Below are 27,747 nucleotides of genomic sequence, written 5' to 3' on the forward strand. Positions count from 1 at the left end.
GGGCAACTGGCAGGCTAAGTTAGAGAGCTGACCTAAAGCAAGATTTAGTCTTACATGTCTTCAAGCATGCAGTAGTTACAGTTCCTCAAACCTCTCCTCTGACCTAAACATAATCTTACTAGCAATGCCCTTCCCTCAGGGCTCTACCACAGGAGGAGCCGCAGGCACTTGCCACACTGTACCACTCAGAACAGCCCCACTGACATAAAATCTAATCAAATACATTCACCGTGGGGTTTTAACCTACATGCTAGTTTGAGCAGGATCAAAACCACTCCAATGAAACACCAGAACACAGCCTGAAAGCCTGCTCTTGCATTATCATTCAAGCAATGCTTTATAGACAAGTTTCAAGATGCTAAGAACCTAACGCAGCTGATTCACGAGTACAGACATTCCAAATGTAAAAAGGGAAGAGGGGGAATCACTTGAGCTGGCAGGACCCAGGCAAGATTTAGCTTTGCATTATCTGAAGTTTTAGGACAGACATGAGGAGAAAAAAGTTTAACTTCAAAAAATGAAATATCTCCTACTCAAATGCAAATATTTACTTATATCCTCAAGCCCACCGTGGCCTAGAGCCCACACCTCAGTCTCTGACAGCCCTTGACTGAATCTGGAGACACCAAAACCAGGGAAATGAGTTAGGCTGTAACTTTAGCTTACACAAATGTTTATGAAGTTCTGACAGGAAAGCAAAACTGGTACACAGCCTGCAAAAGCTCAGGCAGCCTGTGATACTCAGTGAGCTGCAGGGTGACTGACAGCAAGGGTTGAACCATTACATAAGGGACTGCCAGAGAGCTCCTGCTCTGGTTTACAGGAATGAAGCAAAAAGGGTGTGGTAACGACTGAAACAACAAGTGGGCAGCAGACTCTTTTTTAGCTCCTTGTTCTATTGAAAACCGCATTTTGAGACACAGCTTTTGAGAGCTGCATTTAGAACTCTCAAGTGATTCAAAGCATTGCAAACATTTGTTAAGAAAATCAGAAACTGCATGCATCTTCATTGGTATACAAGCACCATCAGAACCAACACCCTCTGTGATCAGTATCCAAACAGTGCTGCCCTTCGAATCAGAAGTTTGGACAAATGTTGGAACCAATTTAGTGAAAGCAGAGGCTTTTGGGGTTTAGTGGAAAGAGAGCTTGGTTTTTACATGCAGCTTGAAAGGGACATCTGTGCCTCTCCATGATCTGAACAGCTCTGCCAATCGAGTATCCCTGAATTGATAAGCACAGAGAGAATACTTTATAGAAAACAAAGATGCACTTTGGGACAGTGCAATATACAGTGCAGCAGAGCAGACCAATGGTAAGAAGCAAGCTGAGAAAGACAACTTGAGACCAAGGAAGTTGAACCAGAAGTTTCCTGCTAGTTCAGAAACTTGAGAAATGTGTAAACATCTAAGATTTGCAAACAAAATACTTCAAGGTCACATTCTATAGAAGCAGATCTAGAGGACTGTATCTTGTGAAAATGACAACTGGGCCTGACTTAAAACTGACTGATTTGTCTTACAAGAGCTAACACCACTTCTCTCTTCATGTAACACCACCAATAAAAATCATGAAGTTACTATGCTGCAGACATTTTTTTCTTTCAAACACCAAACCCAGAGGCTACCTAACTCCCAGGTGAATACCAGCAAGGTGCTGGCTGCACAGGTTCCTTTGCAGACTAATCTATCAAGGTCAAAGAGGGTTTAATCACTGCACAACAATTTGAAGTTTTGTTCAGTGAAGCATCAGGAGCCCTCCACTGATATGTGGAGAAACAAGATAAGAAAGGAGATGGACCACATTCATTAGCATTGTGCTATTTCCTCTCCTATCTCTTAGTTGAGTGGGTTTAGCTTTGGACACCAGAATAACCACACTGATCTAACCTGTTTCAGATGCCAGCATTAGAACAGCCATCGTGCTCCAGATACCAATGACATTTCTAGCTTCTATTAGTATTTGACACAGAAATTTCCCTGCATGTGTTCCAAACAGCCAAACAGGTGTTGCTCAAAAGCTTTAAAAGTCTGTTTTCCTAAACGGATCCCCTGGAGACTATGAATTGAGGTAAAGAATGTACCCCTTCCGTGTACATCTGCTGCATTACAATAACAATTTGTTTGCTCAAGACACCGCTCCACCTGCAGGCACGGCGCTTCAATCACCAGTGCCGGAGGAGTGATTCTGAAAGCAGTCAGACCTGAGGCTTCTGGCGTCCAGGTTACCCAGGCAACAGAAACATTAGGACAAATGGTTGTTTTCTCTAAAAACAAAAATGTTACACTTTTTGCAGCGTTCTGCTCTTGAAATGCAGGAAGTCTGCCCAAGTACCATGCAGCGAAATAGTGTTTTCATCTCATTTCTGAGTCTTAAATGTCTTGGGTTGGAGAAAGGAGGAGAAAAAGTATAATGAAAAAAAAACCCAACCCACACCAAAACCAAAAACCCCCAAACAAACAAAAACCCCAAAGAAAACACTTTGAACATGTTTTGCATCATGTTACTGCTTCAAGGAAATACTCCTGGTGAAATTCAACATAAGCAATTTCATTCAACCTCTGGGAATAGACAAATGCCACACAACACTTTTGGGAATGGAGGAATGAGGGAGGACTAAGCTCAGGTGTAGTACATCAGCATAACATCTGTATGTATGTATGTAGTACATCAGCATGGCCAGCCTGATGTAGTGTGGGGTGTCCCTGCCCATGGCAGGGGGGTTGGAACTAGATGATCCTTGTGGTCCCTTCCAACCCTGACTGATACTGTGATACTGTGATAAATGCCTGGAAAGAGTTAAACAGTTTCTGAGTTAGCAGAGGTTGCACTAAAGATCTCCTCTTCCCCTCTTTCCCAATGCCTTTTCTGATGAAAGTCCCTTTGAATAGCCTGCTTATTAGAATACCATAAATTGAGTGAAACAAAGAAACTCAGAGTCCAATCAATTAACATGCAGGGCTTTTGTGCTCTGTCAGCTTAAGAGAGAGCTATACTCCATGCTGACAGAAGTCAGACGACACTTTGCTATCCCTCTCCAAACCATGAAGGATTCCCAGTCTTCAGGGCTTTGAAAGTAACCTAGAGAAGCCAGCCTAATCCTAAATGCCGCTGGTTCATGTGGAGCACCAGACACTTTCATCTTCTATTCTCTGTACAGATTCCTGCCATACCACTGGCTGCTGCACCATGCCTCCCCCACTGCTAAGCAAAACTGAGAAAGTGGAAGAGGAATGCTGTTTTCCATTGCCCGAGAGGCTACCTCAGACCACAGACACTGCAACAACCTACTCACCTTCAACCCCAGCAGCAGCCATCAGAATGCTACTGTTACAGTTTGCAATAAGGGTATCAGGCAGCAAACAAACCTAAAACTCCTCCAAGGTTCTTGCTAGCGAACACATGAAGTAACACATACTCAAAACTCTTTCCAATCCTAGTTAAACAGTCAAAGCAGGACAGTTCAAAAGGTAACTGAAAATTATATTGACAGCCAACAAGTTTTCCATGAAGTCAGTGGCAAGTTATATCACACCAGGCAAAGAGCTAGACTAAACCTCCAGAGTGGCAACACTCCTGTGAATATTGTATAGCTAAAATGATTCAGGGAAAGGTAAACACTCCAGCAGAGCTCACAGCAACTCTCCTGTGCTAGGAAGATAGCGGCAGTGCTCCCATTCTTCAGCTTTGTACACCAAAGCAACTCAAGTCTAGGATGTCTGAGTCTTACACATCACTCAAGCAGTGATCTAATGGAGACATCACCTCTTTTCAAAAGGAAGGAAAATATCCATGTGGATTTAATGACCAGGTCTGAACCACCATCAGATCAGGGAAGGTCACCTGTCCCTAGCTGCAGAATTGCAGCTGTCTGGATATCTCCTGCCACATACTGATGTATCTGACATGGATAAAGGACAAGATGTATGCATGTGCAGTTCCAAATGGTTTAACTCTCGTCTACAGAGGGAAAAGGACTTGTTTAGCCTCCTTATAACAATACCAAAGAAATTCTGATTCTGAGTAGAAAACATTTCGGTTTAGGGAACAATATCTTTGGTAGGGAAAGCCAATTGCTTGAGCTGACAAGGAGCAGGAGAGAAGTGATACACAAAGTTAAACGTTGATATGAGGTATATGGACAACCATGGTGCCACATAGAGTACAGGTGGTGCATCTGACCTTCTCCTTCATGGCAGATCCAGTCTTTGTCTAAGAAAAGTGAGATCCTATCTAGGTTCAGGTTCACAAGCTTTTTCCTTTCGTAGTAACACACCAGCAGTATAGCTATATATCCTGAAGAGCTGCCACATCTTCCACAAACTGCCATGAGTAGCAGTCCACTGCTGCATGTCCCTCCCCACCCAGGGCTTAAATGATCCATCATTTTAGCTCTCCCATGAGCTCTGCATGGCACCACACTTCACCAGCCTTTCTCAGCATTCTCCACATACAGAATTTGTTTAAAGCCACTACCACAGGTAAATGGAAGAAGTTTTTCTTGGTCCCTTTCTACTCTGGACAACCATATTGTTACAATCTTCTTGTGCTCAGAGGTGCAAGTGATAACAAGGGCCAGGGAAAAGCAGCACTCTATAAAATTTCATTTAATTAGAATTTGAAAGCATGATTTTATTGTATCCAGCCTTTGTTCAAAAAAAAGTGAGGCTAATGGCAAGACCTACCAGAAATAAACATCTTAATCATTGCCAGTCACCAGGAAATAAAGGAGTAATCAAATTCTGACAAGCCATACCAAATCAAACTGTCCATTACATGCTTTAAACCTTACAAAGCATGGCTCTTCATATAACCCAGCTAGAAACAGGAAGAAAAGCACAATATACCTCCATACCTCAACAATCTCTGAGCATCCCAAACAAGCACTGATGCTGTGAAAGACCTACTGTGAGAAGGTGGGGTGGGGGGGACATGCACAGTTAAAGTCATAATGCAACAAACAAGCAGCAGAGAATATACATGGCTCTTTACTTCTGATTTGTATATACTGGGGGGGAAAGGGTGGATATAAGTCAATCTGCTTGCTTGATTTAAATCTGTGAAAAGCCAAGAGATGTATTTAATAATCACTTGATAGTAACTTTTACCCTTAACATACTAAGAATGTAACCAAACAACTCCTGATCAATAAAACTACCACTGAAGATCACATTTCAAAATGCAGGTCACACTAAGCTTGCTTCACCAAACCAGACTGAATGACTGGATTGTAAATACTTTGTTAAAAGGCTCTATCAACCAATACACATACTTGCCTACCTACAGCTATTATCAACCAACATGTATAGTTGCCCACCTACAGCTATCAGAGTAGCTGACTACCTCAGTTCTCCATGTCTGATACTCTGAACCCTGTGCATTCACACATCTTTTCTTCAACTTTAGCTCTTGACAGACTCCTTGCAAGGTCCTTCACTCCACTAGAGCAGGAGAAAGCTATTCACCTGAACAAAAAGCTGGTACCAAGTAGGTGTCAAGTGTCTCTAAGCAAGGACAGAGGGGGCAACAAAGCCTTTTGACAGCAGTGAGCTGTTGTTCTCCTACAGTGTTTTGACTGCAGTCTTCATTTGTGATTGCAGCAAGAGTTATTATCTCAGTCAGCACTTACCTTGCATCATACTCCTGTAGGCTGTGTCTGTGATGGCATAGATATGAGGGGGCATCTCATGCCTCTTTTTGCCTTTGTACATCTCCACTATTTCTTCTGAGTATATGGGCAGGTTCTTGTAAGGATTGATTACCACACAGAACAGGCCTGAGTAGGTCTGGAAAGAAAACACCCCAGCAAATAAAGACAGGAATGAAAATTGTTGTATACTTGCACATTTTAACAGTATATTACCATGAAAAACAAACAAAGTAGTCCATTTTATTTTAAAGTGTTTCTTCCAGTAATGCCACGTGGAATGCTTCCCACTAAGCACTACTAGAATCTGAGCAGCAGCTGAAGTCAGATCAACCTGACTGGTACTCAACCTTTCCAAGCACACACAGAGCATCAACTGACAGATGAGTCACACTGGTATCAAACTGGCCTCCTTTCTGGCTCATTAACAGTCCACAAGGGCTGGCTTTTCTTCCTTTCAAAGTTCCTATGCTCAAGTCAAGTGTTCATTTCATTATACAAGACAGGTGCTCAGGTTCTAGAAATAGCATTTCATTATGTTCTCCCTCATATTTACTATGGATTTATCCAGGAACTGATCAACTACAACATAGTAACACCTTGAGCCAAAAAAGTTAATAAAAGAAAAATAAGACCAGTGTACTCCTTAGAGGTTCTTAAAGCCACTGGATTAGGCTGAATTCAGTGCTGAGCCTGCTCTGAATAGAAAGCTGGATTAGATGGCCTCCTAAAGATGCTTCCAGCCTGAACAGTTTCATGATTTATAATGTAATGACTATAACTAGAACTAAACTCAAAACTGTAAGGCTATTAATGGACTACAGTTCTGAACTATTCAATATAGAAAACAATTTTGAAGTAGTCCATGCTCAAAGAGTCAGCAACATTTGCCAAAGTTCACTTCTAATTCATCTCAAGCAGTTAATTCATTGATCTGTGACAGCAGTCCTCGATCTCTCAATTGCTTTCCACTGGCTTCAATTCTAAAATTCTAATGGAAGACTTACAGTGAAAACATAAAGCTTCCTAAAAGAAAGTCTTTGAGATGTGAATACCTAAAAAAAAACCCCAAACCCTCACAAACATTTCACTTGCAAAGGGAATAGGAGCAGCAGAGGCTTCTTAGCTATTTCCTAGGTATTCTAAGAATAGCATTCCAAGCCTTGCTCCTGGGGTTTAGAGCTACCAGAATTCCTTGTCGATTTTAGAGGCAGCTGTTTGAAAGGTCTGGAGTAGCTTTCTGCAGCAACTTGCAGTGCTACCAGAAGAGAGTACATTTGGCACTTTTTATTCCTATTGCTACTATCTCTTCTATTGTTTGCTCAGTGAAGAGTGCTTTGGAGTGGTAGAGAGTCCTCCACAGTAAGTGCAGAGAGTACTTAATCAGATTTATCCTCTTTAGTGAGATAAAGGTAAGGATTACACTCCAGTGATCAAAAGGGTGAAAATAGCATCTACTACACAGTTTGCAGTCTTACATCCAAATTTCCTACGTGCTGGCTTGACATTAATTAGCCAAATCTTATACGCAGCAGACTCAGGTAGAGCTTTTTCACCCAATGCCTCCTAGAAAGCAAAATGTTATAGGTATTTAAGGGTCCTTTTCTATACACAAATATCAGGATAATGGTTCCAGATGTACTTTTTTTGCCTTTTACAATAATTGAGAAGTATGAGAACAGCTTACAGAAAATACTAAATCTCTTTGCAAAGTGGTAAACTATGAGAGTTAGCTAAAACCTTTTAGTGCAGGACTTCAGAAGTTCCCAGAAACTAAGCCACAGTGAGACATTCTAGTCAGGCTAGCTTTAAGGCAGTGCTTGAAAGGAACAGTTTTAAGGAGTCTGCAGAAACCAGCTTGGCAATGATAGTTACTTTTGCCTCAGCCTTAGTTCTCCATCATGTCAGACAGCACTTGTGGAGCACAGCATCGCAGCTGAAAGACTAAGTCATGTCTTCCCGACTTTTAACAACACTAGAAGAAGACAGAGTAGGACCAAGAGGCAGAAAGGAGTTGACACAAGAGTAACACATTCACAGTTCATGCAACACACCTTTCCCATATACTGGCAGGAAAACAATTAAGAAAAAAATAAGATGCCCTACATGGTCTCTGGTGCGCCTTACAACAAACCTGCCACTTGTAACACACACTGAACTTACCTCTCCTCTGAAGATGCTAATAAAGCTAAATGCCTGTTTGCTACTTTGGGGGGAATTAGAAGTGAGAGCAAAAGGAAAATGGTAGCAAGTATTGTGATAACACTCCACAAAGAATGTAGTTTTCTCATCTGCATTTGTGTGATTTTCATGGCTGTGTTGCTGAAAACTTAGTGTGTAAATGTCTGAAGCTGGACTGGAGCACTCTTATGGAGGAGAGCAGCAGTTTAGAAAATGGAAGACAGTAACTTCAATTAGAGTGATGAAGCAGGTATGTAGGAAGGAGTCATCACCTTCTCCCAGCATTCCGGTTGCCAGGAGAAATAGCTAAGGGAATTTTCCTTGCATACAATGATCTCAGACAGATGTATGAGGTGATACTTTTGCTTAATAAAGGGCAACTAATCATGGCTGGGACAGGCAACTGAGTGAGACCACTATGTCATGACTGCTGGTCAAGGACACTGACAGAGCTTTGTTTAGGAAGCAAGCTGAAGCATATTTAGAAGAAGCTGACAGCCTTACCACAGAGAAGAAAAGAGTCATCTTCATCTTAAAGTAATTATTACTATGCACAAATCCCTGAACTGAACCAATGGAAAGGCTGTTATAAGAATAGCTGGTTTGGAAATCTGTACTTTAAGACATTATTATCTAAAACATCAAATCCTAGCATTACCTTCCACTATTTCAAGAGACACACAGGCCAGACTGGAACTAGTTTTATTTAACTGCTAAACTAGCTCTGAAAAGCTGAAGGGACTATCTGCAGCATGGCCTAAAGCTTGCAGCATCAGAAAGTTTAAGTAAAGAGTTGCTGGAAAATAAAGTTGAGTTTCATAAACAAGGCAACAAAGAAGCTGAAAATTATCTTGTGACAAAGCATTCCAAATGGAAAGGGTTAATATGAAAACCAGTCTATTAGCAAGTCATCTCAATGCAGAACCAATCAGCCCATGGAAACAGCATGCCAAACTCAAACTCCTGGCTCTTGAAATGTCTGACACTGCCTGCTCAAACTTTTTCTGCACCAGCCGTAAGATTTCCCTCCTTCATTTTAGAAGATAAGTAGACAGAAAAAGAGAGCCACAAAACCACACAGCCCTGCTAGAAAAGAGAGAAAGGTCCAGAGCAGAACTAAATGATGCTTATTATCTTTAAAGAGACACTTATACTAGAGATACATTGCACGTACTTTCTTCAAGAGGATTAATGATCAGCTAAGAGCCACTCCAATGAAAGTATTTTAAGCCTTCACATTAATCTCTGGACCTGCTGAGAACTGCTGACAGGTGACATCAGTCCATTTCACAAGAGCACAGAAACAGAGTTTTGGCAAGACTGAGGTTCTGTAATAGAGAATTACTATGCTGGGTTTACTTGGGTGAAGGGTGTGGAGATTTTTAATGCTCCTTATTATCCAATTAGAAGAACACATAGTCACAGACTATGTATCAATTTTTTTCCCTCTGAGAAAAGATTCTGACCAATAGTCAAAGGAGTTACTGACTACACAGAATAATTGGCTGAATCAAACTCCAAGCACATCAACTCTCAAAGTTTTGACATCAAGACACAGTTCTGCCAGCTTTGCATCCTTTAGGTGTTCTCTGTAACTTCTGCAACAGTTGTCTATATGCCTTCATGCCACTACAGAAGAGCAGTAGTTACAATAATCAGGTTGGACTCAATGATCTTTGAGGTCTCTTCCAACCTTAGTGATACTGTGATAATACTAGCCAGTCAGAGCTTCTAGCTTATGTTCATGCTCCTTAACATAGAAGCCAACAGCTCACAAAGGTTTCTACTGATGATGGACAGCTAGGGTGAATTCCTGCTATCTGGCCTCAGCTACTACCAGCCTCTGTTACTGCAGGAGAGATTATCTATAGCTTGCCACATAAGGTGACTCCATAAAAGACCATCTACAGACATGAAGAAATAGGTATTGCAGACTTTTTACTTATGTTGTCTTTTCCATACAATAGGCAGCTTTGGGGTTTTGTCAGCACAAAAGGTGGGGGAGGAGGAATACAGGCAAACTTTCTCCAAGGACTGTATTAATATGCACATTTACACATGAAATTTATTCTTTAATAGATTTTAATAGCTCTTCTAACCTACCATGAAGAAGATTTCATAGTGCCTAAAAATACTGAACATCCAGAATTTCTACATCCCTCAGGATAACACCTCAGGCAGCCGCCATTTTAATTCTATAAGCAGAGGCTAGTCTGAGTATAAATAAACCAAGAAATGCTGGTGGCTGTTTTAATCAGTTACAGCACCCAAATTTTACACTACCACTGACTTTAATCATTCATTCTATCCTGCAGTGTACTAATAAAGTAGAGGCTATCCAACATCTGCTTTGTAAACAGAGGCCACAGAAAGAGGAAAAAATCAGAAGCAAACTGAAGAACCAGGTCAAGGTTCCAAATTCTCCTTCCTCACCTTGCCCTATTTACTGCTTTTGGTATCCAGTGAAGAAGTTGCTTTATGCTTCCTTGGGAATGGCCACTGGTCCCATAAACGGTAGCTTTGTCATTTCCACAGTAAAAAGAAGCAGGAATCTGTGCTCTTGTCCATTTTGGGGTAGAAAAAAAAACCACTATCTGCAAGCACATGCAGGCAACATGTGCCTTCTCTGGTAAGATACTCCAAGCTCCAGAATCTTTGTAATGCAAAGATCTTGGCATTTGCATTCTTTCCCACTGAGGCTCCAAACATGGGAAAATGCAACTCAGATGTTAGGTATATTGGGACCGTGGTTTTACTATTATCTAGTTCAGTTCAGACTCCCTTTTTACCACTTCCCAACTGCTCTCACCTCCTGCTAAAGGAAAATTAAATGGCATTCAAAATATGGTGCGAATGAAACATGAAAATGTTAAAGACAGATTTGCCACAGCATTCCTTGAAAGCTAGAGGGGAACTGGCATAGTTTAGTGAAAAAATGTTAAGTAGAGGGAAGAAGCTAAGTCACATGTGAGCTGTGCATAGGGATAATGAAAGGTTAACATACACATTTGAGAAGGAAAAAAAGTCATCATAGCAAGTTCACATACTGCATAATCCAGAACTCTTACCCCAACAGACAAGAGTACTTACATAGATCAGTCCTGAGTAGTATCTCTCCTTCAAGTTGTGAAGCACAGAAGCCTCATTCAGGCATGTCAGCTCTGCCATATCTTCCACTTTAGAGAACTTGGGGGGGTTCATCTTCTGGATGTCATCCTTATTTACTTTCACTTTCTTCCCATTCTCTGCTAGTTCCACGATGGCCTCATCTCCTACTTCTTCCTTCAGGCTAGCTGCCTCGAATCCATTCTTCTCTGAGGGAACCCATACCAGCTTCTTAGCTGCCCAGTCAGCCTGAGTCAGGGGGTTGTTGATGATGTTTTTATCCACATAAAGGTACTTATCTGCATCTCTCTGCGACATTGTGTTTTAGAGTTGGGGCTCTGCAAAAAGAGAGGAGGAGAAAACCAAATAAAAATACTGTTTTAAAACCCTCAAATTGCCTTGCAAATTCCTAGAGGCAGACAGGCACACATGTTAAGGACTCCGAGTCACCGGTCATCAGAACATGCCTCCTCCTCCTTTAGTTTCCTGTTAGTAAGCACTGCTAAGTTGTCAAACTTCCAATAAGGTCAAGGTTTTTCTTGCCAAGAGAATGAAAAAAAAAACCACACCACCAAATCCAAACAACAAACTAGCAAGCAGTTAAAAAAAAACCCTACAACAAAACACTGACCGTTAAGCATTTGGAAGCCATCACTTGGCAGAAGAGAGAAAGCACACTGAAGTGGCAAGCATCGAGCAATTTGCAACATGTGCCAATATTCACAGCATCAGTTGTTATGTCAGTAATGGTCAAGTCAAGATTAGCCCCTCACTACTCTACTTGTTAGACACCAGCTCAGAAAAATACATGTTTAATCAACACTTTTACTTCCTATCTCCTTGTTCTGATAAGCTCCAAATCAAATACCACAGCTTTTTAGAAATGCCATATACCAGGCTAGACAACACATGAGGTGCACTTCGCTTCTAAAAGACAGCATGGATAATTTGAGGACACCAGTTATTACTGACATTAGATACTTGTCATCACCAGCTTAGTAGCAACACCCAGCCCATCAGGTTGCATCTTTTTTCTAAGTAATGTTCAGTAGCAAAACACCTCCAAGACAGTATAAGAATAAACATTCTATGAAGCTGTGGACAGGTAAAGAGTAACATCCCTACGAGAGGGAGATTTAGGGTGCATGCTCAGAAAAAAGCCCCCTAGATTTAGTGTTCCATCAAAACCAGAACACTACCACCAGGGACTCTGCAGTTTATAAGGCAGCAATTTTATTGGTGCCATTCAGAAACCCTTTCAATCAGAAGAAAGGACTTCATGCGTCAAGGCTCATTAACCATGTAAGAGCAGCCTCTTTATTAGGTCCCATAAACATTACTTCTTGGATCCTTCCTCACAAAGATAACAGTGTCCTCAATATATGCTTTTTTCATAGCAAGGATAGAAGCTAGAGGTCCTTACCACCAAAAGAACAGGAAATTAAAATGTCAGTATTCATATCATGGAAGGCTGTTCAGGACCTACAGGGACAACTTTTCAGCAGAACATACCCAAATTTACAAACCAGTCTGCAAATCAAATAGGTGAAGTCTGACTATAGATACTGCAGACAAAAAGGTATTGAGAGCAGGACAGAAGCAGTTCAACTCCCAAAATATGCATGAGAGCAACAATAGATGCTGAGTCCCAGCATTAGCAAGCAGTGAATGAAGCCAGAAAAACATCAGCTATAATAATGATGAGCACAAATGCCCACACCAGTCATTTGTAAGCATGTAGGGAAATTCCTCTCAACAAATGTATCACTGTAGGTGGTATGCAACTCTGCGCCAGAGACTGTATGGATAGCTGTATATTCACAGTCAAAAATTCTTCAGCAAACAAAGAGAAAATTATTCTATAAATAATCATTTCCTTTAGCTTGAGTGAGTGTAGAATCTTAGCCCTAGAGAGCAAGCCAAGCAGCTATCCCACCCTGTAATTCATCTTTCCACTCCCCACGGGGTCACCGATACTTCCACCGCAATGGTGATTCTTGGAGCAGCTCCACCCTGGCCTTTCATATTTTTATTGACAATCCATATTTTATTGGGTACACAACGAAGGAATTTGTTGCAGAGATAAGATGTAGCAATCAGGAGGCTGGCATGCAAAGTCTGAGCTGTCAAGACAGTTCCAAGACCACCCTGCAACAGCTAGCATGAGAGAGTATGTAGGATGCTGACAATACTAACAATTCAAGAGAAGACATTGTGACTCCATGGCATTGCCAAGGATCATCTGCAGGTTGTGGTTACAGGGGTTAAAAAAACAAAGAAAAGAAAAGAAAGAAAGAAAAAGAAAAAAAAAAGGAGTGAGTGGAGGGAAGGAGGGGGAAAGGGAAAGAAGAGAAATAAATATTCAATTGTGTTGAGAGTTCTATCAGGTTTGGCAAGGCAACAGCTGTGCTCTACCCTCCATTACACAGTTTCCTGCCTATGCAACTCCCAGAACCTAACCAGTTGCCTTTTTTGGCCATAATCAGGCAGGACACAGAGGCAATACGCTTCAGCTAAATTCAGTTTCATCATTTCCTGAGGAATCCTAAGTAACCAGCCATCTGAAGTGTCCTACATTACACTGAAACATACTCCTCGCTTCCTTACATGAATCCAAACACAACTTGAAGATTTATTCTGGGAGAAAAAGGAATTCTTTCGAGGTAAAAAATAACCTAAGACCACAAGATTTTTTTTCAAGCGGTATTCCCAGCTAGTTCTAGATCTGGAGGGAACTGAGGAAAGAGGTTAATCAGATTCCTCACAGGAGGAGAGCTCTGACCTATCTTGCATACAGCAAGACTGCATTCTTCAGCCAGTATCTTCTATATCTTCTTCATATGGGATCATCCCTTTTTAGGGACCAAACCCAACAACTTTCACAGTAAAAAGAGAATGAGCCTAACAAGGCTATTCTCAAATCTCACCCAATGCTAAGCTTTTTATGCCAGTACTACCAAACAGCAAGGAGATTCAAAGATGGTCTGCAGACTTTAGACAGACTTGAAAATTACCCCATTAGACCATCTCAAATGTTCCAGAACAGAATCATCAGGTACTAGAGCTAAACAGAAGGAGGAACATGCCACGATAACATGGCATTAGTGCTATTCTCGAGGCTGGCTTCTAACCCACAGGGCCTCTAAACTAGCAATACCACAAACCAACCATTAATTTTCCTTCTCCACAAGAGCAGTACACCAGAGGAATCAGATTCAGCAAGTTCCATCTCAAAGGCTTCAAAACTTAGCTTCCTAGCTTATGCTGCATTTCTCTGGGCATTTCTAAAACACCCTTCAGTAGTCAAGGAAGTAAACCCAGCAAGCTCCAGCAGCCTTACAGCAGCTCTCAACTAGCACAAGGCATTACCATTTTAGGCACAAATTAGGAAGCAATTTGTCTAGTAGTTTGCATTTTGGGTGTAGATAATTATGTGGGGTAAGGACATTTATCTTTACATGGCTGTTGTGTAACTACCTGATGAGAACACCATTAACAATATTATTTTTTGATGCAACACCAGACTGTAGGTAAGATGACAAAAAAAAAAAACATTCAGAAGGAAGACAGACCATCCTTGTTTTGAGTTTAAATGCCTCCTTCCTAGAATTGTTTCCAAAAATGAAATACTACAGTCACTTCCCAGTTAACCCAGCATGCTCCCCTATTGTGGTTAATAGCAGGCTGAGGAACAGGCTGCTCAAACCCCTCCTTGATTGCCATTATTTCAGGTGCCCAAAGACATTCTTTTGCCATTTAACTACCTACAAGGTTGCCACAAAGATGCCATACAGTCACAGAGAGCAACAAAGCAATGTCTACAGTCACAAAAAGGAAGGGGCTAAGACATCAATAACATGTAGTCCAACCTTAAAAAACACAAAGAATCCTTTACATACATATTTCCCTGCAAATTCTTTTGAGATGAACAAATTAAACACTGGCTGTAAGTTAAGATGCCACACATTCCCTTTGAACTAGGCAGAACTACCCAAAACCCTCATTATGATACAATCCTAGGGACAGCAGTTTGCCTTAGCCTCCTACTATTTCATAGCCTTAAGGCTTGAATTACCAGACACTTCACACACTCCTCTCCCTACTTAGCACAAGCACTTCCCAGAAACCTGGAAAGAAAACACCTTGTCTGGCTTGGAAACCTCTAAAAGCTGCCTCTGCTATAAGGGCTCTCTTCCTTTCAATCACAGGATTTTGCAACTGCTAAAAGCATACAACAGTATCTGTTTGCAGTTTAATTTTCCATAACTATTTCTATCATTCTCCCCCTCCTCCGAGATTTACTCTGTCAAGATGAGCTTGGGCTATGCTAACTATCAAGTAAGTTATCAGCTGAGTTAGAATACAATTAATATATTAAGAAAAGCATTAGTGGCAACAGTTAAAGAATCACACCCACTGACAAGTATCAGAGCACTAGCTAGGCATGGAAAGTACTTCCAGTTTGAGTTATCTGAACTCCACTGAAGAAGGGATCCCCGTATTACTCCCTTTAGGCTTCTGCCTCATCACTGGCAAAAATGCTAAACTGAATAGACAGCTCTAACACAAACCATTTCCCTATTTTAATGAATGAGAAGTCTGTGAAATACTGGGCAACAAGAACATAAAATAGCCAGATCCATGCACTTATACTTGCTGATTCACATCACCACTTCAGCACAACCCCATGGAGAAGGACTTGAGAGTACTAGTGGATGACAAGCTGGATGTGAGTTGCCAATGTGTTCCTGCAGCTCAGAAGGCCAACTGTATCCTGGGTGCAGCAAAAGAATTGTGGCCTGCACGTCAAAGGAGGTGATTCTCACCCTCTACAATCTCATCAGAGTACTATGTCCAGCTCTGGAATCCTCAGCACAAAAAAGACAGACTTTTTTGTGCAGGTACAGAGAAGAGCCATGAAAATGATCAGAGGGCTGGAACACCTTGGCTATGAGGACAGGTTGAGAAAGGGTGGACCTAGACTACATAAAAGGAATAAACTTTTTTACAATGAGCATAGTTAAACACTGGGTTGCCCAAAGAAATAGAAGTGCCATCCCTGGAAACATTCAAGATCAGCTTGGATGGGACACTGAGTAATCTGATCTAGTTAAAGATGTCCCCTACTTACTGCAGGGGTAACTGGACTAGATGACCTTTAAGGGTCCTTCCCAGCCTAAAGCATTCTGTGATTCTATTCTATGATTCATATCCACCAACAAGACACTGTTAGAAAACCATAGTGATTTCACATGAACTGATCCCCTGCCATGGTTTATCCAGTGGCCTTTACACTAGCAGTGTAACATTCAATAGCAAACACATTTAGACTAAACCAAGGTACTTTCCCATACTTTATTCAATTTACATTTTGAAAGTATTTCAGCAACACAACTCTCACACCATATTCCAAACTGGCTTACCTCTAGCAGGTTGTGAATGGCATACAACACAAAAGGCCCTTTCAGAGAGCAAAAGGAATGTACACCATTTCTGCAGGCCAGACAAGACTCCCATACTGGAAAAATCACAGCACGACTGGTCATTTATGGTCTCATTTCAGTTACTACTAAATTGTCTTTGGTCAACAAATTTGATTCTTTGTTAATAGGCAGCATTTAAAAATTAATCTGACTTTGAGAAGAAGCTAATGATTCAGACTAGGTTGGGTCAGTAACATTCATGTGATGGGAATCCTTGTTAGGCATATGATCTGAACAGCTAATACTTGCATAAATTTTGCAAACTCAACTGCTTCACTTTCCCCAGGCAGTTGAACACAGTTCATCAAATCAACAGAAAGAGTTGCATTAAGTGCAGCTAGAAAGCACAGCAAGCAGACTTTAGTGGCCAGACTGCCTAAAGCGACCACAAACTAACATTAAAAAACCAAATCTAACCCACCCAAACCCTCCTCCCTATAGTTTCTTTGTATTCACTGAGAAACTGTTCAAATCTCATCTGCTTAGGACATAGGAGGCTGACACTTCACAGCTCTATGTGCCAGGATGCTTATGGGAAAGAAAACTGCAAAGTTTGTTAGCACAAACTGCTCCAGTGTGTAAGTAGTACTTACATGTAAGCTGAAGTCTGAATCACTAAGGGCAAGAAACTAATTGCAGGGGGGGGAGGGAAGAGGAAGGGAAGGCAAGAAGTTGGCAGGAAGCTGAACTGATGGACTGGTTATTTCTGCTTGTTTCTTGAGTTTGGTATATTGTGACACGCCGGTGCTTGATGCTTCAGACTGAACTCAAGACCCATGAATTTCAGTTATCCCACCACAGAACACAACATCAAGCAAATACAGAAGTTTGTAATTAATACTCCCTCACAGATAGCCCCCAGAGCTGGAGGCATTCAGCTACAGTTACTCTTTCTGTTCAGAATGCCGGGCAGCCACACGGACTCCTTTCTTCTAGGGCAGCTTTATTTGGGACTCATAATGATTGCTATTAGGCTTACTGTAGTTCACTGCTTTCCTCTCTAGTCACAGTCTGACGCACACAATGCATTATTGAAAGATTTATTTCACAACTGGAATGCAGATTGCTGGCAATTATTGTTGCATATTCAGTTTGACTGTAGTGCTGCCCAGACTTGCCAGCTACTGTGTTTATTACTGTAAGCTAAACTTAAGGTAGAGTGCTGAAATACCTTCTCTGCATGCACAAGGCTCCAAGAGTCAAAAAGGAGGAACCTAGTGTATAAATGATACTTGTATTACACAAAAGCAATCTACTGACCAGACTACATGCAAGACAGAAGAAAGAAGAAGGGAATTCTATGCCTTCCAGGTGGCCTAAAGGTACCTGGCATACACCCTCAGAACAAACATGGAATAAATGTTTCTCAGTTTCTGCATGTCCAGCTTGCTTCCTCAGCTGTCAAGCACCATTTTCTGCTATGTGTGAAGCAGCACTTGCATATTCTACTGTTAACAGCTGACACAGGAGGTTTGCTCTGTGAAGCTGGGACTTTCCATGGCTAACTGCAGAGGCCACAAAGTCATATACAAGCAAGACACCATCCTTGTGTGCCACTTTGCAGCAGTCATTTTTCTCTCCACTGGGTTCAAATGAATGGCAAAACTGGGAGAACAGAAGCTACAAGGACAGCCATGTGTAGATGTAACAAATTAATGCCACTTTAAAGAGGCTAGTTTTGGGTACCAAAGAGTGAAAACAAGATAGCATAGGCTTCACCACAGACTATACAACCACAGAAATTATCTTGGGCCAACACACTGCATTCTGGAAAGAAATTTACTGTAGGTTCTGAGCAAATATGGCCATAGCTTCCTTAAGTTAATGCTAAGGAGGGTATGCTCGTCCCTATTTTAATTGCACCTTCTCAGTTCAGTGAGATGCAAAGACATTACCACGTACATGGCACCAATAAAGTTAATCAGTTCTGTGAAGCCTGTGCACATTGTTTAAACACACCAAACACTGGGTTAGGGAGGGGGAGGGTAGCCTTCTGTTGATTTCAAGTCCAGTCTTTAGCATGACAAAGCTAGGCTGGCTGCCACCCAACCCCATTCACTTTGAATAAATATTCAAAGTTTACAATCCCGCATAATACACTTTCTGCAACTGTTGTTTCTCATTAGTGCGGGGACAGTACATGCCTTCTCAGCAAAGGAGAGAATTCCTCTTCCAGAGACAGTGTGCCCACAAGGAAAACATTCCAGGGGGAGAACACATTCTTTGTGACCACTCAGCAAAGTAATCCCACTTAAGGAGACAGCTGTAGTTCAGAAAACTGCAGCCCATCCCTGCTGTTCAAGCTGTTTTGCTGGAAGACTTGTTTTCAGGAGGCATAATGGACTGCAAAAGTTCTGATCAGGCATGCAGAATTCCCTAGGGACATTGCATGAGAGAGAAAAAGATAGAGAGGAAGAGCTTGCAAAGTTTCAGCCTGTCCTTGTTATCCCAGGGTCACTTTCCATCCCTTCCCTAATATTCTGATTTAAGGCTAAAAAGACATCTGCCAAGATTTCTCTGGAGCACTGAAGTGTAAGTTAGCTCTTCCAAAACACAGTTCTATATCAATTAGCACTCAATATGTCAACTCAAGGTTTCATTTCATCATGGAAGGGAACAAAGAATAAAACAATTGCATCTAAATACAGAGAGCCAAAAATACAGTTCTGGTTTGCTCTTTTAGGGACAAATATTAACATGTACATGGCTAATAAGATCGTTTTACAGGAGCAATTAGTCTTGGTTTTGTTAACTGAGAAATTGCTTTGTTCTCAGTGTCAACAATGCTTATTGTCTTACAGCTCACACTGGAAAGAACCAAGAATCAGTGCAAACACATTTGGCATACCACTTTAAAAAATCATTTTTATACTGCAGCAGGGAACCAAGTTCCTCTAGATACTTACAGCTCAACCTGCTGTGCCAAACTGTACAAGCAGCCTCCTGCTACACCTCATATTCTCATTCTTGTTTCAAATAGTTCTCTTCCACCATTAATGGCAGCTGTGGAGATGGTAGGCCAAAATCCTGGCACACAGAAGTCTACCACCTTTACAGGGTCCAAGTTTGGTTCTCATCTCTTCTAGCTATACACAGGAATTCATTAAGAGGACCTACCTCTGTTTACAAAGGTAATCTTGGAGGTGGAGGGCAGGAGGAAACTGACTTCCTGGGCATGAGAACAGCAACTTCTGCACTAAAGGTAAAGCTACACAGCCTTAAGCTCCAGAATTTATAAGGTGGTCAGGCTGAAAACAACCTTGCAGAGTATAAACATCAAGTTCAAAATGGTCTGAAAAACTTTGAAGCATTCTGATTGCGACACTGCCCTATTTGAGTTCAAGGTCTGAGACAGCTTTGTGGCTCCTGACACAGCTTCATCCATTATCATCAAAGGTCTGGAGAAGGGCCACGGTGCAGCAGAGCATGCAAGGAACACTTGTCCGATCTGTACACCTCAGCCCCGTGTTTGTCTTCTGGTTAGCTTGTTCCTTTCCTGACCTGGGCTTTCTTCCCTAAATGTCAGATACATCAGTCTTTAAAAAGGAACAGCATTAGGCATTCCTTATTTCAGAATTCACCCAACCATGCCCTCCTGTCTGGATCTCCTTAAGCACTGATTTTTGTATTAAAGGAGGACAAAGGACACATCTTTCAACCTGAACCAAGTAACAGCAAGGGCACTTCAAGTGGGATCTGTCTGAACTGTTAAAATCATGGCTATGTGGCACATCATTTTTTTTCTATTCTAGCATTACAGGAAAAACCTTTTGGAAAAAGTATGGCATTCCACAGTCCAAATAAGAGGAGGCAAATATCATTTGGAAGTTTCCAACGAAATTTTGCTCACTGGTATACCAGGATAAAAAACAACATGAGGAAACACTGGCCCCAGAGTACCAGAATGGGTTCATGTTTCCCCCAGAGTTAACAACGTTGCCCATAACCACATACACTACAGTGCTGCGGTGGTGAGCCGCTGGAACAGGTTGCCCAGAGAGACTGTGGATGCCTCCTACCTGGAAGTGTTCAAGGCCAGGCTGGATTGGGCTTTGAGCAACCTGATCTAGTGGAAGGTGCCCATGCCTATGGTAGGGGGGTTGGAACTAGATTATCTTTAAGGTCTCTTCTGACCCAAACCATCCTATGATTTGGTGATATTCTTCTCCTTACATACATAAGCAAGAGATGAATCGATGCTGCAGCTGTACGTTTTCCTAACAGACTTGTACACCAACACAGTGTGATAATATTTATCTGCTAAATCTACATCAAGTTTTTAGAATCACAGCATAGTTTGGGTTGAAAGGGACCTTAAAGATCATTTAACTCCAATCCTCCTGTCATGGGCAGGGACAATTACCACTAGATCAGGTTGCTCAAAGCCCAATCCAGCCTGTTCTTGAACACTCCCAGGCAGGGGGCATCTACAGTCTCTCTGGGCAACCTGTTCCAGTGCCTCACCACCCTCACAGTGAAGAACTTTCCCCTCATACCTCATCTATATCTATGCTCTTGCAGTTTAAAGCTATTACCCCTTATCTTGTCACAAGTGCCCCTTGTAAAACGTCTCTCCCTTTAAGTACCGGAAAGCTGCTACGTCTTTACAGAGCATTCTTTTTTCCAAGCTAAACAACCCTAACTCTGTCTTTCCTCATAACTGAGGTGTTACAGCCCTCTGATCATCTTCATGGCCCTCCTCTGGACTCACTCCAAGTCCATGTCCTTCTTATGTTGGGAGCCCCAAGCTGGACAGAGTATTCCACATGGGGTCTCAGCAGAGCAGAGGGGGATAATCACCTTCCTGGACCTGCTGGCCACACTTTTCATGCCACCCTGAATAGGGTTGGCCTTCTGGGCTATGAGCTCACATTGCCACTCTATGTCCAGCTTCTCATTCATCAGTTATTCCCAAGTCCTTCTGCACAGGGCTGCTCTCAACCGCTCCACTCCCCACCTGATTTTCATACCAGGGTTCGCCAGGACCCAGGAGCAGGACCTTGCATTTGGCCTTGTTGACCCTCGTGAGGTTCACACAGGCCCATTTCTTGAGCTTGTCAAGGTCCCTCTGGGGGTATTCCTTCCCTCCACCATGTCAACTGCACTACACAGTTAGCAGCATCCTATCAGGGAGTGCACTCTTCCTGAGGGTGCACTCCATCCTACTGTCCATGTCACCAACCAAGATGTTAAGCAGCGCTGGTATCCATACCAAGCCCTGAGGAACACCACTCAGCACTGACACTCTTCTGGAGCACTAAAGAAATAAAAATCTATCTATACAGCTCTGCTCATTAGGGAAAAAAATCTGTAATGTACACATATTAACTCCCACTGTGTGAAGGAAGAGGATAAACTGACTGTGCACATGCACATATCAGTGCTATGCAGACACTATTAGGTCACCTTTTTAAGTGAATCAGTTTGCCCAATAAATCTCTTTTTAAAAGAAAAATTACAACTAATAGACCTTCCTCACCATATTTCATTCTCATTTTCCATTTCCCATCCTATACTGCATTAAGTGGTAAGCTCAAGTCAAAGACGACTTTGACTTGGGAAGAGCCATTAAAACAGTTCAGAGTAATTTACTGTGTAATGAAAGGTCAAAGACTTCAGTATCTGCCATAAACATTCATACTGCAATAGAACTCGGGTGATAAAAGCTATGTGAACCAGTTTAAGTCACAAACCTCAAGCCATAGTTGAAATGGGGTTTGTGCTTGTAGAGAAAGCTTGTTTTGTACCTTTGTCAGTCTGCAGACATGTCCATATGAAACACACCACTTCCAAGTATCCAATTACTCAATTAATTAAAATAACCTCCTGTATACCTGTATCCATACTCCCATAGCCTTTTATTTAAACAATTCTGTCAAGTCTAAATGCATCTTACTTCATTCATGTCAAAAAGATAACATCTCTGTCTCTGAACAGCAGAAACAAAGACATCTGAACAACAACTATGAAGAACAGATATATGAAGTGGCATTCTGCTAAGAACAATAAATTCCATTAATACAGAAGAAATTGATTTCTTGAGCTCATTCACAAGCAAGAAGTAACTTGTATTTGTCTTCTAGTCAGTTACTTTCAATCAGCAATGTATTCATTCACTTGTTTCTGGGTATCTTCACTGCAAATCCACCTCTTCCGATCTTTTCCACTCATTTTGAAACACACAGCTACCTACCCCCTGGCCAACTAAAAAGGGAAGGAAAAAGACCAAAGGAAAATGTCAATAGCTTTCTATAGATTTTAAACTGTGAACAGCATGGCCAAAACAGAAGCCAAGCAATATTCTTCTTCAACTGCATTAAAATACCTGACAAAAGAAAATTTACCTCATCAATCAACCAGTTCCAAGTGGTCAGTCAGGACATTTCTCATCCAGTTCATTGGTTTCATTTCAGATTTACATTCAGCATTTGTTGCCAAGTTCTTACATATAAGCATCTTGTATTTGTTAAAATACACATAGGCCCTAAGGTAGTGTTTCTTCTTCTTTTATTGATAGTCTGTTGATGAGAAGCAATTTGTACCCATGTTTCAAAATGATTTATGGATTCTGAGCACAGTAACATTGGAATTTCTTGTACTAAATGGCAAGGAGATCTACAGTGTAGGAATTTCTACCAAAAAGAGCTTACTGACTGAAAAAACCTACCTACAGACACATACAACAGTAGTTTTAAGCCAGTCACATCTGGAAAAAAAGACAGCAGCAACTGAAATTTTGATGTAGGTTTCATTTTTTGGCCTTTTTTCCCCCCTCCTTGGATATTTAAATCAATTCTAAGTGTATCAGTAAAGCCAGCTGGGCTGAGTGCTGGCCACAACCAGCTTTAATCAAATCTGTGCCTTCCAAGTTTGTTAAAAGAGCCTAAATTTAAGTTAACTGCTGAAGTCTTGACCTTAAAACATGGATGAATGTACTCTCATCACTACAAGCAATAAAAAGGGAAGTAAACTATTACAAAAGTACTCAAATTTTAAACAGGAAGCTGTCCAACAGGCCCCCCCAAAAAAAAAAATCCAACTGCACAGGGCTGTCAAAGTTGGGCTGTAAAATTTCTCTATACCTTTTTTCCTTACAAGTCCCACTGCCTACTTTGCCTTCATTCAAATCAGAACTCCAGTTATGTGTTGAGGCATATATCACAATGGATTTCCTGCTGAGGCTCATTAAAATGGTAGCTCTTGATGAATAGAGGTATTCATCAGTTAAGGAGACTTCACGATACAGATTTCCAAGTTAGGTTTCCCTCAACATATATTAATTATTAGCTTGAGTTTACTGAACTCACTCATCCATGTGGTTTATTTACCACTCAGCAGAGTCAGCATGCATGCATTAGGAGAAATTTCAATTTCTAGTCAGGAGGACAAGCCAAATCCAAACCGTACGTACAAAACTCCAGAGGCATAAACTTCATATAGAGGTCAAGGAGTCAAACCACAGTATGCAGAATTGTATTTCATTATACCTCTCCGCATCCAACAGTAATACATTTGTAATGCTTCTATAAGAAATAATCCACAGTGGTATGCCAAATCAGTTTTACAGTTTCCACTTTGCCGTTTAAAAAGGACATGACTTAGCAGTACTAGTTCTGGAAGTATCATAGAATGAAATCAATCACAGTTCCACCACTGGAACACTGTAGACACTACTGCATCTTTAGACTTTTTAGAATGCTCTGAAAGGTAACATACTGCATCGAATAGTAACAGGCCAAAGGACCATTAACTGGAAACAGGGCTAGTCAATTACACTGGACAGGACTACAATGGAAGGAGGTGAGAAGATATTAAACCACTACAGTAACCTAGGATTGCAAGATGAATGGGTGTTGAGATTACTACCTCAAGTACTCAGAACAAGTTCTCACAGCTGCTAAAGGAAGAAAGTGAAGCGGATAAACCATAATTAAGATGAACTTGTAAACTGATGCATTTCATTTCGTTGGACAACACCCATTTGCATTAGCTTCCACAGCAGAAGTTGCATTTGTGTTTTTGCCTCATCATTATTTAAATCAGGTTGCTAGTTTCCACCTCTTTCAACAGTAGGAAACTCCATTAGAGTCATGGCATGCTTAAACTGAAAAGAAATTCAAGGTACAAGGTCACCAAGCCACCATTAAGTTGAAGCAAGTGCCAGCAAAAACAATGCTGCTGTAGGCAATCCTATGCTATTACAGTTTTATTCCAACCCACAGAAGACGTCAGGCACACAATTTCTCTACTTAACATACAAACGGCTGTGCCTCTATTATAAACTAAGAAAACAGACTAACAACATATTTACATGAGAAATCAACAAATAAAAATGGATGTTAGAGGGCACAGAACGCATCATCAAATCAAATGAATAGTAAGGTACTCAATTATACAGCTAAGATTAAAGTTTTGGACACCTTTTAGTAGATGTGCACACTAACTCTAAGCCTCCAGAATGCACTTTAGTCATCAGTTAGCTTCAGCATATTACCCAATAAGCTGAAGTTACCACACAAGAAAGCAGATGTAGTACAGAAGGGTGGTGGATAAGACAACCTGAACTCTGACTTCCCCTTTTGGTAGACCTTGCATTAACCAGATGGGTTTCCACATCTCCAGTGGTCCCACTTATAATCTCACCACATCAGTCACATCAATTCATAAGAGATATAAATCAATGAAAACAAAGTCAAATAAAAGGTATTCATTTCTTACATCCATTCTTCTGGGGCAAATAGAACCTGCCTATTTAGTCTTCTTGTTTCTGTATAAACAGCCACAGCTACCCAGCAGTGAAAACTTTGAGGTCAAAGTCTCTCCTCCACAGAACTTCCAAAATCAGATCTTTGCTATACAATTCAAGCATCCAAGAGATGAAACCACATTACAAAAAGAACTATGCAACTCACCAATTTGGTGCTTGTCTAACTCCCTTTTGAGGTTCCCTGTCATTACATCTGAGAAGTTCAGACCCTCATTTCTCTCCACTGCTGGCAATTCTGCAGCTGCCTTAGAGTTACTGATATTTTGCCTGTCCACCCCCAGAAAGCCAGTGCACACACTCTGAATAAGTGCAACAAATAAAGCTATGAAGGAGGAAAACATCAATTTAAACAGTTCCACCTGACACTGAGCTTCATGAAACTGTTGCATGATTTCGTTCTAGTTATTTTTACAAGGTCAGATTAGCAGCACAATCTTATGTTTATACAGTTTTGGCAATTGTGATTAACAACTTCAAAACCCTTTTGTGCTAAAGGCAACTCTACTTACATTTATCAATTGCTTCCCCCTTGTTACAACTTTCTAGTTAACAAAAATATTTGCTTATCTCAGTTAAACTTCAGGAGAGAGTGCCACAGTGGCAGACAGTTCATCTGTGTGTAAATACCTATCTGCACCATGATTTGCCGTTTTTCCTGGAATGCCATGGATAAATGAACTTAGTCACATTGTTAACTAGTGACTAATTTCAAAAGCATCTTTACACAGGCAGGAACTGATTAGAGGGCTGTTACATCGGAGTTCAAACTTTACCACGTCTAGCCATACAGACAGGAGATGTATCCGAGAGTTAAGGATGTGCAATTCAGTCTCTCGACCCACGGTTTAACAGCCTCCTTGCAAATTAACCCACAGGTCTTTATAGTGTAAGGCAGGAGCACAGAAATCAGTCTCCAGGCCAAAGTCCATCTACTACAATATCTCTCCAAGTCTGAAGCACAAACTTTTTATGCATTACTTGCGAGATGACCCTGTTTAAGACAGACCTGCTCGCTTGAGAAAGGCTTAGGTACTCGGTTTGCTCAGGACATCATGACATAGGATGCAGAAGAAATACCCACGGAAGAAGAAAGACAAAGGACAGAAACAGCGTTTTGAGACATATACACACACACACAAAAGAAAAAAAAAGGAGGAAAAAACTCTAGGGAAGGGGGGGGGGGGGGGAAAGGGAGACTTTAACACCCGCTGCATTAAGGGCTTTCTGACCAATGCAGTTTACTTCTGAAAAATTACCCTGTAGTATCAGAACACGTTATTGCTTTAAAACTTACTTCATCCTATGTTTAGGCAAATTAAGAGCAGTTTTTATTAAACCCACTGGCTACACAACATCCTCGGGGACTATGAAACTTGGTACCTTCCACACCTACTGGAGAAAGTCTGGTAACGTTATCACTAAAAGCAAGAGAACTTTTCTTACTCGGTTGGAGAAGATGCCTGAAAGCACAAACTATCTGAAAGAGTTTTTACTGCAAGCTTCATCTTGCCCTGTCACTCCCTCCTCCCTCTCTCCTGGCTTTACTGTACAGACCAAACCGAACGAGGAAGTCGAGATCTGAGGGCGGAAGCCAAGCCCATTGCAATGTCTGCAGGAGGATCGTCAGCCTGTGACTCAGGCTGCAGCCCTGACAGCTGCCAAACGGTCCTATTTTCCCCTACCCGTTACTTCCAAAGGCCGGACACTGAAACGCGAGGGGGGCAAGCAGGGAGCCGCAAAGGAGACAAGGTAGAGAGAACAGTCTGGTGAAAAAGAGCGCGAACAACGCCACTCCACCTCCGAGAAGGCCAGTTAGCAGGGCGTGGAGGGAAGGGAGAGGCAACTCCCTGGGCATAATGCAACCGTGCGGCGCACACGCCCCCGAAGGGGAAAGTGGGGGGTTAAGGGGGGTAGGGGGCCGGGAGCACGCCAGGAAGGAGAGATCGGTGCCCAGCCGGGCTGCCCGCCGCCTGGCTCCGCAGAGAAGACGGAGACCGGTACTCTCTTGTCCAGCCGGACAAAGAGGCGCGAAACCCGCCAGGGGGGAACCGCGACGCCAGAGGGGACAAACCAGGACCACCCGCACCCACTGCCCCATCCTACTAGCTTCACCTGAGCCCGGCTACGGCGGAAGGAGGAAAGCGCCGGGGCGGCGGCTGCGCTCCTCGCAGCGAGAGAGTGGCGTCCGCACGCTGCCGGCTCCTCCCGCAGGCACCGCAACCACCTCCCGCTCACCGGCACTGCGAGACGCCCGGCTGGGAGGAGCCGCCGCGGCCCAGCAGCGCCGCCGGCCCGCCCCCCGCAGCCCCGCCAGCCAATGGTGGTGCCTATCTTGGATTGCTGACGACTATCTCCGCCAATAGGAGCCGGCCGCAGGGCGGAGGCGAGCCGTTGAAGGAAGGGGGTGGTGCCTCGCGCCCTCCGCCGTTAGCAACGCCCGGGCGCGCGCGGAGCCCCGCCTCGCGGCGGCCCCGCCCAGCCCCGCGGCCGCTCAGGAGGGGCGCGCTGCAACGCGGGCCGGCAGCGGTGGTCGCTGAGGGGATCGTGAGAGGCGGGTGCCGCGG

The 27,747-nt window shown here is 42.3% G+C and overlaps 1 protein-coding gene across 1 annotated transcript in view; it reads right to left on the reverse strand.

The window, feature by feature from the left end:
- MYH9 (myosin heavy chain 9) overlaps positions 1–27,429 on the reverse strand; it is a 71,360-nt gene extending 43,931 nt beyond the window's left edge. Inside the window, exons 1-3 of the mRNA XM_068142354.1 lie at positions 27,296–27,429; positions 10,919–11,271; positions 5,630–5,786 (exon numbers count right to left, since the gene is read on the reverse strand). Coding sequence (XP_067998455.1) covers positions 5,630–5,786; positions 10,919–11,251 — 490 coding nt within the window. The 5' untranslated portion in view covers positions 11,252–11,271; positions 27,296–27,429. The remainder of the gene's footprint in view (positions 1–5,629; positions 5,787–10,918; positions 11,272–27,295) is intronic.
- Positions 27,430–27,747: the final 318 nt, after the last annotated feature.

The sequence above is a fragment of the Melanerpes formicivorus genome, unplaced genomic scaffold (genome assembly GCF_026170545.1).
Source record: "Melanerpes formicivorus ecotype bairdi unplaced genomic scaffold, bMelFor1.0.p_v2 SCAF_8, whole genome shotgun sequence".
Taxonomy (NCBI): Eukaryota; Metazoa; Chordata; class Aves; order Piciformes; family Picidae; genus Melanerpes; species Melanerpes formicivorus.